Below are 15,995 nucleotides of genomic sequence, written 5' to 3' on the forward strand. Positions count from 1 at the left end.
GTCGTAAACCAGGTGCAGGGGAGGGGAGGTGCGGTGGAAGGCAGGAGGGAGGGAGGGAGGTGTGGGGGGGAGGGGAGGAGGTGTGGGGGCGAGAGGAGGTGACTCTCCGGCAGCGTTTACACACACACACACACGCGCACACACACACTCAGCGAAAGGATCATGGCGGATGGCCCCAGGTGTAAGCGCAGAAAGCAGGCGAACCCGCGGCGCACGAGCGGTGAGTTACGGGCTCTTAACTTCTCTTACCGGAGCCGCCGAGCTCCGCGAGCGCGTGTTTGGGCTGTGAGCGCGTGCGAGCGAGCGCGTGCGTTCCTTCCCCTAGTCAAAACTAGTGGGGGAAAAGTGTAAGCAGCGCTCGAGCGCCGCTATAGCGCTGGTGTACCGTTATACCTGAGGACCGTTACACGGAGCCAGAGCCGGTCCGCTAGCTTATAACGCCCAGCGCTGCTGTTCAGCACGGTCTACCTCCCTGTTTATATTCTCCACTCCTTCATTCCCACAGTTTGAACCATTTAACGTCCAATTCTCACTCTTTTAAATAACATGTTCACGTTTATTTCTATCATTTTGTATAGTCCCTCCCCGTTATTTCCCTGTACAGGCTCAAACTTATTCTCCCCCGTGTGAAACGTTAGTTTACGTTACCTGTTCTTACGGTTTTCATTCTGCCCACCTTCATTTTCACTGTTTAAATCTGATTTAACACTGATTCCTCACTATTTTAGTTATCGATACAAAACACGTTCCCTGTTCAGGCTCAAACTTATTCGCCCCCCGTGTGTAACGTTGGTTAGCTAACGTTAGGTTACCTGCTCTCATTTTCACCGTGTAAATCTGATTTAATACTGAATTCTCACTCTTTCAGCAAACATATTCGATTTACAGGCTCAAACTTATTCGCCCCTCGTATGGAACGTTAGTTAATCTAATTTAACACTGAATCCTCACTCTTTTAGAGCACATTTCTACGTTTATTTCTATCCTTTTCGTAGTCACTCCCCGTTATTCCCCCTGAACAGACTAAAACTTATTCGCCCCTCGTGTGTGACGTTAGTTAACGTTACCTGCCCTTACTAGGTTTTCTCTCTCCAATCCTTTATTTTTTTACTGTTTAAATCTGATTTAACGATGAATTCTCACTCTTTTAGCGAACATATCCAGCGTTAGCTACGTTTATTCGTACCTTTTTTGTAGTCCCTCCCCGTTATTCCTTCCCCGTAACGTTACCTGCTCTCAGTGTTCTCCCAGTGCTCTCATTTACTATGTTTAAATCTGATTTAACACTAATACTCACTCTTTAGGAAACATATTCTTAATACAGACTCTTAAAACTTATTCGCCAGCGTGTGTGTAACGTTAGTTAACGTTAACGTTACCTGCTCTCACTGGTAACTATCTCAGCCTCTCCACCCCTTCATTTTTTCACCTTTTAAATCAGATTGAACACTGAATCCTAACTCTTTTAGAGGAGACATAACCACATGTGGCGTTAAAGGCTTTAAATCTTTACTTTTATTCCTTTTTAAAGTTCAAACTTTAGTTTTCTGCCTTGTGTGTAACGTGAACGTTACCTGCTTAGCTGGCTGGTATGGTCTCCGCCCTGACAGGAGCCTAACCTACACTATTTATAAGTCATAACCCTACAATGTTTATTTATTTTAAATGTTTTTAAACATTAAACGTGTGTCCTAAACGCAGGGATGTACCTAGTTTTGCTATGTTATGCACTGTGTTTTAAAGTTGAAGTGATGGCTGGCTTTTGTGTTGACTTTTTTGTGTTTATTATTATTATTATTCATAGTTGTGTTTAGCTGTTTAACTAACCTAGTTAACGTTGTTCAGCACGGTTTCTCTCCCTTTTTTATTCTCCTTTCATTTGTTTCACTATTTTAACCAAATTTAACACTGAACCATTGCTTGACTGTCCATATGACTGTCCATTTAATCGTTTTAATCCCTCCTTATATAGACTTAACTTATTCGCACCCCTTTGTAACAGTTAACTAGCTAACGTTAGCTAACTAGGTTTGTTACCCGCTTAAGCTAATGCTAACTAGCTAACCTAGCTGTTGTGGTTTTCGCCCTAAAAGTAGCGTATTTTAAACTATTTAATCGATTACGAAGGGTCAGATTGTTGTGTACATATCCTAGTTAATGTCCCAACTTTGTGTTTCCGACAAAATATGTGTTTAAACTTAGTTAGATAGCTGTTTGTAACAGGTTGTTTCACTGTAGGCTAGCCCAGTTTAGTAACAGGTAACGCACAGAGCCATGGTAACGAAATCGTTAGTTACCAAGTTAGCCTTGACTAGCGAGCTAGTTTGTTTGCTAGCTAGCTAGCCATCTCTCACTCATAGCTGAATAGCTAGATATTTGTCAGCTTTTCACTTATTCCACACGACTCACATACAATTAGAGATTTTTTTTCTGAAATAGAAATGTTACTTAAACGTGTTTTAAACGTGCCAAGTAACTTATACAGCTCTGGAAAAAAATATTTAATCAAGATAAAGATGACAGCCATCAAACCAAGCTGAACTGCTTGAATTTTTGCACCAGGAGTTGTGTAATTCAAAAGTAATGTGTAAGACTGGTGGAGGAGAACATGCCAATATGCATGAATTTCTGAACTCTTTAAAACTTTTCCAATAAATGCTTTAAATTACAATATTTTTATTTGAAATTTGGGAGAAAATAGCAAATAGCAAAATCAGATAAACTGATTCAGAAACTGAAGTGGTCTCTTATTCTTTTTGTTCCAGAGCTGTATATAGGAAATACAGAAAAAAGACAGAGATGGATAACGGGCAGCTGCAGTGAAGAAAACACAGTATGGAATGAAAAGGATAGGCAGAAGAACAGCCCATAAACACGGAATATCCCAGAGTAAAGTTCTTTCCAAAGTTTCCCAAGTGAAGTTAGGACGTGTTGGACGCCACACGTGTGTGTTTTAGCGTGTAACAGGCAGAAGGCAACCTGTTTTTGGTGTTTGTAGGCTGTGTTGGCTGCTGCTGCCACTACATTACTGGCTGGGTGGTAGTTAGCTAGCTAAGGCTGAGAGGAGGGGAGGACTGGGATTCCGAGCACAGCAGCCTATCCTATATAAGGAATGCGTCCATACTGATGGATCACACTCAGGGCTTGGGCGAGGAGAGGCTCCTTTAGCTGCTGGACTCCAGACAGCTGTTACTGAATTTGGCTCTGCTCTTTTTTTATTATTCACAACTGCTTGTTTTTAGCCTTTTTTAGGGGGTTGTCTTGTTCTTTTTGTAAAGAATTTTTAAGTTTTGACGTTGCTGTTGCTTTAGCTGGCTAACTAGCTCTGGCTAGGTAGAGTTAGCTAGCGAACTGTTTTTTCCACACAACCTTGGCACTGTGTTGTAGTGCTAAGTTGCAGTGGTGTATGACTTTTGTGGACTATATTTATTTAATTAATGCACTGTGTTGTAAAGTTGAAGTGATAGCTTGCTTTTCTGGACTTTTACGAGCTTATTTAGCACGTTTTGTCAACTTATGCACTGTGTTGTAAAGTTGATGTCAGTGTTGCCTGGCCTTTTCTGGACATTTAGGTGTTTTTTGTTTGTCTGTTTCAACCTGTGCACTGCATTGTAAAGTTGGTGGCAGTGATGCATGGCTTTTGTGCACTTTCAGATATGTATTATTGTTTGCATATTTATAAGTTGTTATGATGACTGGCTTTTGTGAACTTTTTTTATTGATTTATTTTTATTTATTAACATCTGTAGTGGCTTGTAAAGGTTTTGGTGTTTATTTTATGTTTGTTTTTACACTATTTGTAGAGATGTATGGATACTTTTCTTATTATTTTTCAACTAGTGCACTTTGTTGTAAAGTCATGCATTTATTTATTTATTTACATACTTACCTTTACATTGCATTGTAAAATTAATGTTTATTTATTTTTTTATTGTTCACCTTTAAAACATTTAGTGATTGATGGCTTTTTGGACTTTTGAGGTGTTTTTGTTTTTATGTGTTTTTTTTTGTCACGTGCACTGCAGCTTAGACTTTATCTGTTGCACAGGTTGGTTTTTTATTTTGCTATATGATATGTAGACAGGTGTAAAGATGTGTAGAGATGTGTAGGGTAAGCTGATAGGCTGGAGGTGTGATGCTGATGTTTGTGTGCACCTTGTCATCTCAGACCTTGCCTTTTTCAGCTTGTAATACTTTATTTAACACTTTAAACCTGTTCACACTTTTTGCACGGGTCGCCCTGGATGCCTTTTTCTGCTCCTTTATGAGAAACGGGGCTGTTTGATTTGTTGAAAGGGACGCGTGTCGTCGCGCGCCGGCTGCGTTATCTCTCGGTACTCCTCCGCGCGCAGGCAGCGTGCACCTGATCGGAGGGAGGTAACAGCGCTGGGGGGGCGGAGGGTGGGGTTGGTGGGGGGGCGCGCGTGAAGCATTCACCAGGCTAAACCGTGCAATCGGTGTTTTTGGTGCTGCAGCTGAAGTCGAGGGCGCGCAGAGGGATCCGCACCAATATGTCAACTTGTGCAGGTAGAAAAAAGAAAAGCGCGCGGGTTTGGTGTCAGTGTTTCGCATGCATGCAGCATCTGTATCGTTAATAGCCTAAATCAAAAAGGAAAAAAGGCGTGCGCGCGTGCGTTTGCGTCTGCCTCTCGTGCCTGCAGCTGATGTAGCCGTTAAATTGCATGCGTTTCTGTGGTGGACTTTCAGTGGTGGTCTGGGAGCCTCTGCTGAGAGAAACGCTGTGTATCCACCGTTTTGACGTTACCTGCCTGCCATTAGCGGTAAACGGAGACTTAGTTCCATCTATATAGCCTGCTGGAAACAAGCGCTCCAAGCAGGAGGAGCAGCAGCAGGAGGAGGAGGGAGGGGGTAGCATGCTGTAGTAGTTTAGCAGTGCTGCGGTTTTGGTTCCTCCCACACTGCTTTTACAGTGTGGGTAAACTGGGTAGTGGACATGGATGGAAAGAGGGCACAGGCACAGAGACGCACCTGGACTATGCAAAACACCTGGTATAGAGATGAACAGAACATGTCAAGTTAACACTTTCTGAAATACAGTTTAGCCCATTTAAAGAAGAAGTCCTTATTTTTTCATTTAAACTGACAGCAGTAATGATCCTGAGTATGAAACAGACAAGATTTTGCTTCTGTGATCATACATGCAAAGCCAAATACATTTATTTCGACAACGGATCCATAGACACACCTGTAACATGCAAAACACCTGGTTTAGACATTTAACACTGTCTGAGATACAGTTTAGCCTATTTAAAGCAGCAGTCCTTAGAATTGTGTTTGTTTTTAACTGAAAGCAGTGGTATTCCTCAGTTGTGGAATGACAACATTTTGTAATAAATGGCATTAAAACACTTTTAAAGCACTTCTGTGGCAATCCATACAAAGCCAAATATATTCATTCGAAAAACAAGAGTGGTCTGGTAGGTTTACCCAGCTTACCTAGGTAACAAAAGTTTTGTCCACAGGTTCCATGTTGGTCCCACATGTAATTGTCATTGATTGGCCCCATCAGGGTTAGTTGGGACCCAGGATGGGTTAATGTAGCACTTTTGGAAGTCCAACTGGGTCCCAGTAACAACATATGTACAAACCAATGTTGATTGTGTACTGTAGGCTGACACAGCAAAGGAACGGTGTTCTCTGGAATGCTGTTGCTTTATCCAATATTTTTAAGAGGAGCTGGGGATGAGGTGGAGCTGGGTAGTCATCATCAAACATCCTGATCTCATTAATGCTTTTATCCTTGTCACTGAGAGCAATCAGATCTTCACAACAATGCTCTAAAATCTAGCTGAAAGCCTTGCCTGGACAACAGGGACAGTTACTCCATCAAAAGTGGGGTACACTCTTTTTTTAATACCCTTAATTTTGAATGTCCAAATACTTTATAGTCCATGTAGTGCATATACACCCCTTCTTCTCTTTAGTGTTGATGATCCGATGGATTATTAAAACATGCAGTTATTTATAAAAATCTTTATGGATTTGTTTTTTGCTAATGTGTTATCTGTCCACTACACTACTAACTATAATCTAGGGGTGTAGGAAATATACGTACTTGAGAGTTTCACATTATTATGTGTAGCAATACTGTAATAAATAATGCAACATTTTGCCTTGCTTACAATATTAAATCGTAATCCATGTATCGTGATTGTATTGCTAGGTTCTTCCCAATACACAGCCCTACTAATATTTATATTGAATTTAATAGAAAATTGTTATTCTGCTCCAAGCATGTCAAAAGTGGCTGTAGGTATGGTGGCTAGTTTGTTACCAGGAAAAAGGCACCCTAGGCTCTCACAAGTGTTCACAGCATGGCTGACTGAACCTCATGAGGTGTTTTGAGGTGTTTTGAGCCGAGCGCTGACAACTAACCATCTGACTCCCATTTAAAAACAAATCCCCCTTAACCAGTCCCAGTCCAAGCCCCTTCTAGGCTGCATTGTTAGCAATGTATACAGCATATACACTAGCCTTTACTGTGTAGTGCACGCTAACTTTAGTATTATCCAACCAAGGTGTGTCCTAAACGTAACCTGTATCAGTTTAATCTTTAATCAGATTCTGCTCATAAGCTGTCGCAGTGCTCCCTGCCTCATGGAGGTGGGGCAGCACAGAGGGGGGAGGGGGATATTGGTCCCCTGGTGCAGGATCTTTGACCAGACCCCGAGCACATCTCCAGAATGAGCAGGAGGAAGCACTTAGCCACCAGGTGAAAAATCTGTGCTGGGGTTGTTGCTTTGTGTGAGGGTAAGCTGTTTACCCTTATTTAGAGACTAGGGGCTGTTAGGCCACAGGTGAAGAATTTTTCAGTAGGGAGAGACTTCATTAGAGCACTGTGGACTGGGAGGGTGGGTGCTACTTCAGGGTGTTTCTCACACACTGCTTTCGAGTTCACCTGAAGCTCTGCAGCTGTTTCTGAGAGCTCTAGATCAGAAAGATTACAGACGTTAGAAGACAGAAACAGTATTTTCCAGTTGACTGTATAGTGTTCATGAAACCGATGGAATATGTTTGATCTGGTGTCAGAATGACTGGTCCTGAACTTTATGGAGGAACAGAAGGTGCTGAGCTTCTTGAGATTTGTTTGTTGGCCTAAAAGGAGTCAGCTGGTGTCTGATATGGACATTTTGACTCAAAAGATTCCTCAATTTCTGTTATTTTTCATTTTAAATAGTTTTAAAGTCTGCAGAGAATTGGCCATTTTTTGGTAAAGGCCATCAAATAAGCTATATATGAGATCTAATGATATTTTTTATAACTTGGCATGGGTCTGTTAAATAATTATTTGTTTGCAAAATGTGAAAAGTATAATTGTTTCGGAATAATGAGAGTTAAGAGTATCAGTAGGTTCCCTCTTGAGCTATGACAATATTCAGGCAATATTCAGTGCAAGCTGTTAAATTTCAATGGGTTAGTAAAATTTGCTATGTCGTGTTCCTTTACTATACAATTTCAGATAAATTGTATATAAATTGGCTGAATTTCAAATCACTCCCTACTTCCTGTATAGTGAATTAAATAAAACTACAGTGTCTACATGCAGATAGCACTACATTACAGAGTTTGCCATGTGACTAAATAAAAGTACAGTTCTGTTACTTTTTTATATATATATTAGAGTGACATTAGAACACTGATGGTGTTAAGGTGCCCTCGTTAAGGTTTGGTAAAATAGCAAATGCTAAGGTCCTGTCTACACCTATCTGGATATTCATTTGCTTATTTTCCCCCCTGTGTTTTGGCTTCTTGTCCACACATTTTTGGACAAATAAAAAAAATCTATTCTAAAATGCTCTCCAAATGCTCTCAAATACTTCACTACTCCCTCCCATTAAGTCATGAAACTACAAACATTTCTATGTAGACAACACAAAATGTAAGATTTTGGCGATTTATATGTAAGTAATGTTCTACAACAAATATGTAATGGTTTGCTTAAATTTAGAATATGTAATTTCTGTAAATATAATCCAAAACCAGGAATTTTATGGGATTAAACGTCTTCCATTTAATTACTTTCTACATATGCAGTGTGTCAATGCAAGCTTTTTTGTCTTAGTGCGGGAAGACATACATATACATGTATAAGTGTGAACAAACCTTAAACAAGTGGAGAGAAAGTCTATGAAAGTGTGTTACAGACTGTAAAAAACATTATATATAATTGGAATAAACAGAAACACAGTGGGGAAATACAGTTATTGATACAGTTATCTCTTACTCTGCCCTTTCTATAGATTTGTTCAATTCCCCCAGCAGCACACCTGATTCAACCTAATGAAGTATTGATTAGCGCAGGCTGGCTTTGGACAGTGGCTATAAATATACTGGGCTAGCTTGAGGAGGGCTTGGCTTTGGAAATGGTGAAGCCAATACACACTGACAGACAGAAATACATGTATTAGATATATATTTTTTTGATTTATTGTGAAATATATATTTATTTCCAATGTTAAAAAAAGAATAATTTTGTATTATGTTTTCTTTATAGTTTTTTTGTTTAATGCAAGTTCTAGTATCTACGCTAACTGCTCAGATACAGTAAACAGCAGCTGTATATACAGAACACTGTATGTATGCATGCAATTTTTTTTATCCAGATGGCCTGGAATAATAAGACAATACTGTATGTGTTCCATCAACACCTGTCTGCTCATCTCATCTCGGATCTGTCTGCCCTCCTGACCATGTGGCTCTCCTGCACCATGTGACTTAAAGAGTGGGCAGAAGCGTGAAGGAAGCATAACGCGGAGGTGCTAACGGTTGGTGAGGCGACAGGTGTTTGTCGTTCACGGGGCAGGCGCGCTCGGCCGAGCTGCCCTCCCCTTCCTCCTCCACCTCCACGCTCGCAGGAATACCGCAGGGCAATCTGAAACCTCCCAGTTTGGAGTGGAGGAATGTGGCTGACCGGTATTAGCATGGCTAAGAAAATAAACAGGGCAGCACTCCATGGGCGTGCTGCTCTTTGTAGTGGCTTTGCAAAATGAAGCTTATGTTTCAAAGGAACTTTTAGGCAGGCTGTGTGTTTTTGCTATAATTTGAGACGCTATAAAGCCTCGAATTTACACCTCTGTCTCGAATGGAAACACACTATTTGACACAAATAGTAAAAGAACAGTTTTACACACACCTACGTGAGTGAGCACACACCCTGTTTACTCTGTTTACTGGTGAGCTGTGGGCCTCCAAACCAGTCATGGTTTAGATGTGGTGGACTTTATGTGGATGATGAACATTCAATTATTTTTAAAAGCATTTAAACTACCCGGAGGTATTGTAAATATAATAAAGCATAAAAGTAAAAAGGCTCTAGTCTGTTTGCAAGGTTGTACCACACTGCACTGTTATTGTTGTCTTCCTCTTAAAAATGCAGGAAAGTGTCAGCATTTGCATTTTTTTAATCACGATTAATCACAAAATATTGTTTTGATTAATACAATAATAGTTATTTTTACGTGATTTTTAATAAAATATATCCATGTTGCCATCTTACAATTATTATTTGATTCACATCTAAATATAAACTATAGAATGCTTAATTCTTAAGAAGAAGAAGAAACATATGATTAATCACGATTAACTGACATAGTTGACAATCGACTTATCGTTAACTTGTAACTGCAATGCTCTACAAACACAGCTCGGTCGCCAAAATTGTCCGAAACTCAACATACTTCATAATTTTAAATGTACTTTTAAACATCTTCTGGCCATTTAAAAGGCATTAAAATGCTACAGTTTGCTGTTTTGTTGTGTCTGTTGTTTTAAAGTGATAGAAAAGGCTAAGATCAGGATCCGTACCCACAGGAAGAAGAGATGAAAGAAATGGCAGAAATAATTATGGACTAATCGACTCATAAAAAAAAAAAAAAGAAAAAATCATAAAAGTAATCATTACATTAGTCGGCTACCAAAATAATATCATTAGTTGCGACCCTATATACACAAATAATCATTAAATATTGCTGTGATTAATATGACCAATCAAGTTTTTAATCGATTAATACCACTGTTACCACTATTAAAATGCTTTCTCACATGTTTACTGCATTTACAAATATCACCTTACTCCGCACTAGTTGTGGAGATTTAATCTCTGTAAGTCATAAAGCTTTAAAACAACAGCATTTCAGATCTGAAAAAATAAAGACAACTTCATGCAACTTCTTGTTTTTGAAGTTGTAGGCCACTACATTGTACTAAAGTGAAGTGTTTATGTATCTCTGCGCGCTCGTGTGTGTTTGTCGTGAAGGCTGTTGAGAGTGTGTTCAGGGGGGACGTTTGTGTGAGATGACATGCTGTTTGAACATTTTAAAAGCCATCTGTTAACATTTAAAGGGTCTCCCCCCGGTGTGTGCAGTCAAGCCGCGGAGGAAATTTTCATTTATCTGCCGTCTTTCAGAGACTTCCTCCACAAGTCCATTTCAAACTGCCGAGTCAGGAAAAAGACGGCCAGCGCTCCAGCCCCCTGTACCAGCCCACTGTTTCTCTTCCCTCCCCCTCTGGCCTCGCCTCGCCCCCCTGCTATACCGTCTCTCTTTTCTCAAGTTTTTCCTCCTGTTTTTAAGGCTGTTGCATTTTTATTATATTGAAGAAAGAAGTGACTGCAAGAAATATGATATGGGAGAAAACTGGCATTGTGATATTTTGTTGTTCAGCAATATACAGCTCTGGAAAGAGTTTCTTTGATTTTACCACCAAGAGTGGCATAAAGTTATCCAAAAGCAGTGTGTAAGACTGGTGGAGGAAAGCATGCCAAGATGCATTAAAACTGTGATTAAAAACCAGGGTTATTCCACCAAATATTGATTTCTAAACTCTTAAAACTTTATATGAACATGATATTATACATTATATGAATATTAACTTGTTTTATTTGCATTATTTAAGTATTTTTGTTATTTCAGCCATTTCTTATTTTCTCCAAATAAATGCTCTAAATGGCAATATTTTTATTTGGAATTTGGGAGAAATGTTGTTCGTAGTTTATAGAGTAAAACAGAAATGTTCATTTTACTCAAACACATACCTATAAATAGCAAAATCAGAGAAACTGATTCAGACTGATTCAAACTGATTCTGTGGCATAAATCAAAAGTATGATGACAGTAATACTGTTTATTGCAATAATTTTCTGGACAATATATTTTTAAAAATAATTGTAGGGATTGTGACAGGCCTAAATATACAAGTCATGATAGCCTATCCTCTTCCTCTACCTATATCTCCTCCTCTCTGACACAGTAGCAGCCTGATGCTGACTGACCTTTGCCATGGGCGTCCATGCACTGCTTCAAGTATGACTTCACTTTCTCCCCCTGTGCCATTGTGAGTCGTCCAGCGTAACAAATTGGCTGTGTGTTAAGTCTAAGCACACACACACACACACACAAACACAAACACACTGCGGCTGAATCTCGGCTCGGGACGGGCTCACTGTTTTTTTCCCCCCACTTACCCCATTCAGCCCACCCCCTCCGGGGCAGCTCAGGCCCACTCCCCCGTATGGAAGGAGGTCAGGTGGGGGAGGGCCTGCAGGAGGAGGCTGGGGGTCAGTTTTTTGGAGGCCTGCTGAGGTGTCATTGTAGGGCTGTTGTAAACTGGCAGGCTAACTCCTCTCTCCCTGCACTTTGCATAACAACATGGACGCCCTCTCGAGAAAGGCCCGAGTGTGAGAATGTGCGCCTTTGCCTGCATTCGTGCAAAAAAAAGGTGCTTTTGAGCGTTTCAGAGCACCGAGGACGTTAAATAAGGACACGGCGAGTTGGACGGAGTTCAGTTCGGTGTTTGGACGTTTTGCGTATCGCCCTCTTGTTTTGACTCTCTTCACAGTGTTTTAAAGGAGGAAACGGGCACCTTTTGTTTTGTTAATTAGTGCTGCTGAAAAGGCCAGAAAGGGAAATGGGCCTCGACAAAAGCAGGCATTTCTCCATCACCTGAGGCTAAAGCAATACACACTGAGCTACAATGGAGCTTACATAGGCAGAATGAGGTAAACCCTCAGTTAATATGTCTCAAAAGCCAAGTATACGGGCTACAACTAGGGGTGTAAGAATATATCAACATATCAAAATATTACAATTAGTAAGTGTTATTAGTAGTATTATTTTGTATTGCAATATAATTTTCCTAATATTTGATTTAAACTGTTGTAATATATTGCCTTGCCTCCAGTATCAATAGGTCAATCATAATCATAAACCCTGTATCAGGATACCAATTGTATTGTATTGCCAATTTCTGCCAATATACAGCCCTAGGTAGAAGTTGTAGTTGGGATGTCTCAATCAGGTTATTTTGCCCACTGATCCAGTTTGTATCGTTTAATGCTGAGTATCACCAATACTGACCTGATCTGACCCTTGTGTTTATATACAAGTAAAATTGCTTTTTTCAGTAACAGTGTACACAATGCCTTTATATGTGTTTATCAACCACTGATGTAACAGCATTTTTATACTGCATAAATGTACCATGATTTGGGTTTCTACAATGTGCTGGTTTAAAAAAAAATAAAGAAAGGCACAAAATTACTTTAGCCTTCCTCCCCAGGTAAGTCTGGAAAAAAATGAGGGCTACCATGCCAAGTACCAAAAATGTATTTAGGATCTTAATTTAATGTGTCCCACATTAATATCTTAATATTCAACAGCGTTAGAGCACATTTCCTTTTTGTGCCTATTAGCTTTACCCCAAGTTTCCGGTATTTTGATATTTTTTCAAGCTGCACGGTACAACAGTAAAACTCTTTTACGTTTACCTTCTGAGAACTCTCCTCAGTGCTGTACGGTGTGTCAGAAGGTGCTCTAAACATTGAGATTAAAATTTAAGAGTTAAGACTTAAGAGAATTTGGAACTGGATTAGGAATAAAATAATCCATTGCCCTATCCATTAAGTATATACTTTCATTGGCTCTGATCTAGAGTCATCTAGATCGGGACTTTCCTAGTAGGTATCTTTAATATCAGGCCCTGCTTTAGCTCTTGAGTGTGGAGGAATTGGGCCTGCAGGAGTGTTTTTGGAGGTGAATAGCACTCCAGCCTTGTCTGTATTTTGCGAAGGGGGATTAATCATTAGCCTCGTTTGGGCTCTCATGGACGAGGAGCAAGAAACCGGGCAAGAAAAGAGCTTTATTTCTCTCTCTCTTTTTTTCCTGCCCTCCCTTACTCTCTCTCTCTCTCTCTCTCTCTCTCTCTATTTCTCTTTCTCTTCTCCACATTCCCTCTCTCTCTTTCTTGTACAAAAGGGCCCAAGTCTCATGAACCCCCTTTTAGCTGTGCATGGTTGTGCTGCTTTATTGGCTGATGTGTGAGTGTGTGTGTGTTTGTGCGTACGTGTGTGTGTGTGTGTGTGTGTGTGTCTGTGTGTGAGAATGCTTAAGTGAGCTATTGTGTATTAAGGCTTTAGAGAAGAGAAGAGAAAGGGGTCTCACTACCTATGCAGTGGGCCACTGGCGGCCATAGAGAAGGCTCAGCGGCGGAAGAAAAGCTCTATTGAAAGAGTGCGGAGAGGGGAGGAACACTCTTTCTCTCTCTGCCTGTGGGAAACTGCTGCCCATGCCGGGACGCCTATTTGCATATGACCCATTCTCAACAGCGAGGAAGCCTGGAATATGAAGGTGTCCTCCTGGTGTGTGTGTGTGTGTGTGTGTGTGTGTGTGTGTGTCTGTGAGCTCGTACCCACACGTGGATATCAGACATGAATGTTATTATTTTGGGGCAGGTTTACTTTTGGCTGTGGGAGTTTTACTCCCCTGTCTGTATCAACGATATATGTAAATTAATCTCCAGAAATATCCTAGTTAATTGTTTTATGATGTCACAAAGCAAATATATACTGTACTTCATGGACAAAAGTATTGGGACACCTGCTCGCTTTATCCTGCTTTTGTTGGAGTAACTGTCTCTACTATCCAGTAAAGGATTTTACTAGATTTTGGAGCACTGCTGTGAGGATTTGATTGCGTTTAGTAACAAGCGCATTAATTATTAAGGCCAGGATCAGGTTGTTGGATGTATGTTCGTCACACCACTCTTTCTCAATCTCCCCAACTCTCTATTAAAAAGTACTGAATGGAGGACCATCACCATCATTCCAGAGATTCCACAGTTTCACTGCTCCACAGCTCAGTACTGTAGCTTTAAACCCCTCTATCCCACACCTGGCATTGGGCAGGCAAGGCTACATATCATATCAAGTGGACCTCAGACTACAATAAAATACAAAACAAAATACAAACAATTAATAAAGTGCTGAGCAATGAAGATTATATCATATAGTATATGGACAAAAGTATTGGGGCATCGATTTAAAAGCTGTTTACTAGATTTTGGAGCTGATGTGAGCTTTAGTAAAATCAGGATTTTGGATGATCACCACCTTATCTCTTCCCAAAAGTACTGGATGGAGGACCATCATTCTAGGAAACACACAGCATAATGCGGGGGGCCTTTATACCACTCTACCCCACACCTGATAGCAGGCATGGGGCCAATACTTTCATGTTAGTCTGCAGTCCTATTCTATTGGCAGTACTTCTTTCACTACAAGGATTAGACAAGCTGTGTCAGCAATGTATGGAACTTTAGTAATATGTGGTGTCCACAAACATTTTGACATATAGTGTATGAGGCTGTTCTGACAGACTGCAATACACTGTAGGAAGTGTTGGGGGTGCCATCGCGGCTGTTGTGTTGCTGCATCGTCAAAGATACCCTTTTTGTACATGATAATGGAGGCTGTATGAGATTCAGAAAAAAACAGTGTCTTATTAGTAGATTGAAAGTAATGAATCCAACATAAAAATAAATCTGTGCACGCCTTGATTTTCTCTGTTACAGACATGAAGCATATATAAGTGTCTCTGTGTGACAGTGTGTGTGTGTGTGTGGGGGGGGGGGCTTAGTGGCAGAACAGCGAGTGTAAAAGACAGGATGAGACTGAAAAGCAGCGTTGGAGTCGGGGTGATGAGTGTCAACAGTGCTCTGAGGACACAAGAGTCTACATGTCTGGATAGGGGAGGGGAACACACACACACACACATACAGCCTAGTGGTAGACTGAGCAGTAATGACAAATGATTGGTTATATGTGTGTGTGTAAATACACTCACACAGAGCATGATGAACAAAATCAGGTTGGTGCCTATTAGGTACACTCACCTTCCCAGAATAGTAGCAGCCAGTTAGGATCTTTCACAAGTGTTACTGTCTGCACACCCAGCAGACATTCCACTGTGTGTGTGTGTGTGTGTGTGTGTGTTTTGCTAGTATTATATTGCATTATTGTCATTCCTGTTATGTGTTTGTAAGAGACCAGGAGAGAAAGAAAGCAAGACAGACAAAAAAGCGGGTAAAGAGAGACAGACAGACAGGAAGGGGCAGATAAATAGAGAAGCATAGAGAGAGGTACACACAGATAGAGATGTAGTAAAGAGTAAGAGAAAGAAAGACGGTGGGGGACAGGGACAGAAAGAGTGAAAGAGACAGACAGACTGAGCAACAGAGAGAAACTGTGAGAGTGTGAGATTGTAAGGGTGAGATATAGAACAAGAGAGTTAGACAGACAGAAAGGCAGAAAGAGAGGCAGAGAGTGAGAGACAGAGAAACCAAGAGTGAGAGTGTGAGAGAGAGATAGACAGAAAGATAGGCTAAAAGAGAGAGAGGCAGAGAGACAGACAGAGAGTGAGAGGCTCAAAGAGAAACACGGTGAGAGACAGAGAAACCGAGAGAGAGTGAGAGTGTGAAAAAGTGATATAGAACAAGTGAGATAAAGACAGATAGAATGGCAGAAAGAAAGAGAGGAAAAGAAAAAGTAAGAGGCTCATAGACAAACAGAGTAAAAGACAGAGAAAATGAGAGAGAGAGAGAGAGAGAACAAGATAGAGAAACAGAAACATAGAACGAGAGACAGAGAGAGAGAGGAGGGAGTACCTGAGCTTTAGCAGGGAAAGCGTCTGCACTCTGCTGTC

At 40.6% G+C, this 15,995-nt stretch overlaps 1 protein-coding gene and 1 long non-coding RNA gene across 6 annotated transcripts in view; one reads left to right on the top strand and one right to left on the bottom strand.

Moving 5' to 3' along the window:
• The window catches only part of LOC125781294 (uncharacterized), a 488,206-nt gene that overhangs the window by 351,214 nt on the left and 120,997 nt on the right, over nt 1-15,995 (bottom strand). The gene's annotated exons all lie outside the window — the stretch shown is intronic.
• zeb1b (zinc finger E-box binding homeobox 1b) overlaps nt 78-15,995 on the top strand; it is a 121,066-nt gene continuing 105,148 nt past the window's right edge. The window contains exon 1 of the mRNA XM_022670368.2: nt 78-220. Coding sequence (XP_022526089.2) covers nt 163-220 — 58 coding nt within the window. The 5' untranslated portion in view covers nt 78-162. The remainder of the gene's footprint in view (nt 221-15,995) is intronic.

Source organism: Astyanax mexicanus, chromosome 15, assembly GCF_023375975.1.
Source record: "Astyanax mexicanus isolate ESR-SI-001 chromosome 15, AstMex3_surface, whole genome shotgun sequence".
NCBI classification, from domain to species: domain Eukaryota; kingdom Metazoa; phylum Chordata; class Actinopteri; order Characiformes; family Acestrorhamphidae; genus Astyanax; species Astyanax mexicanus.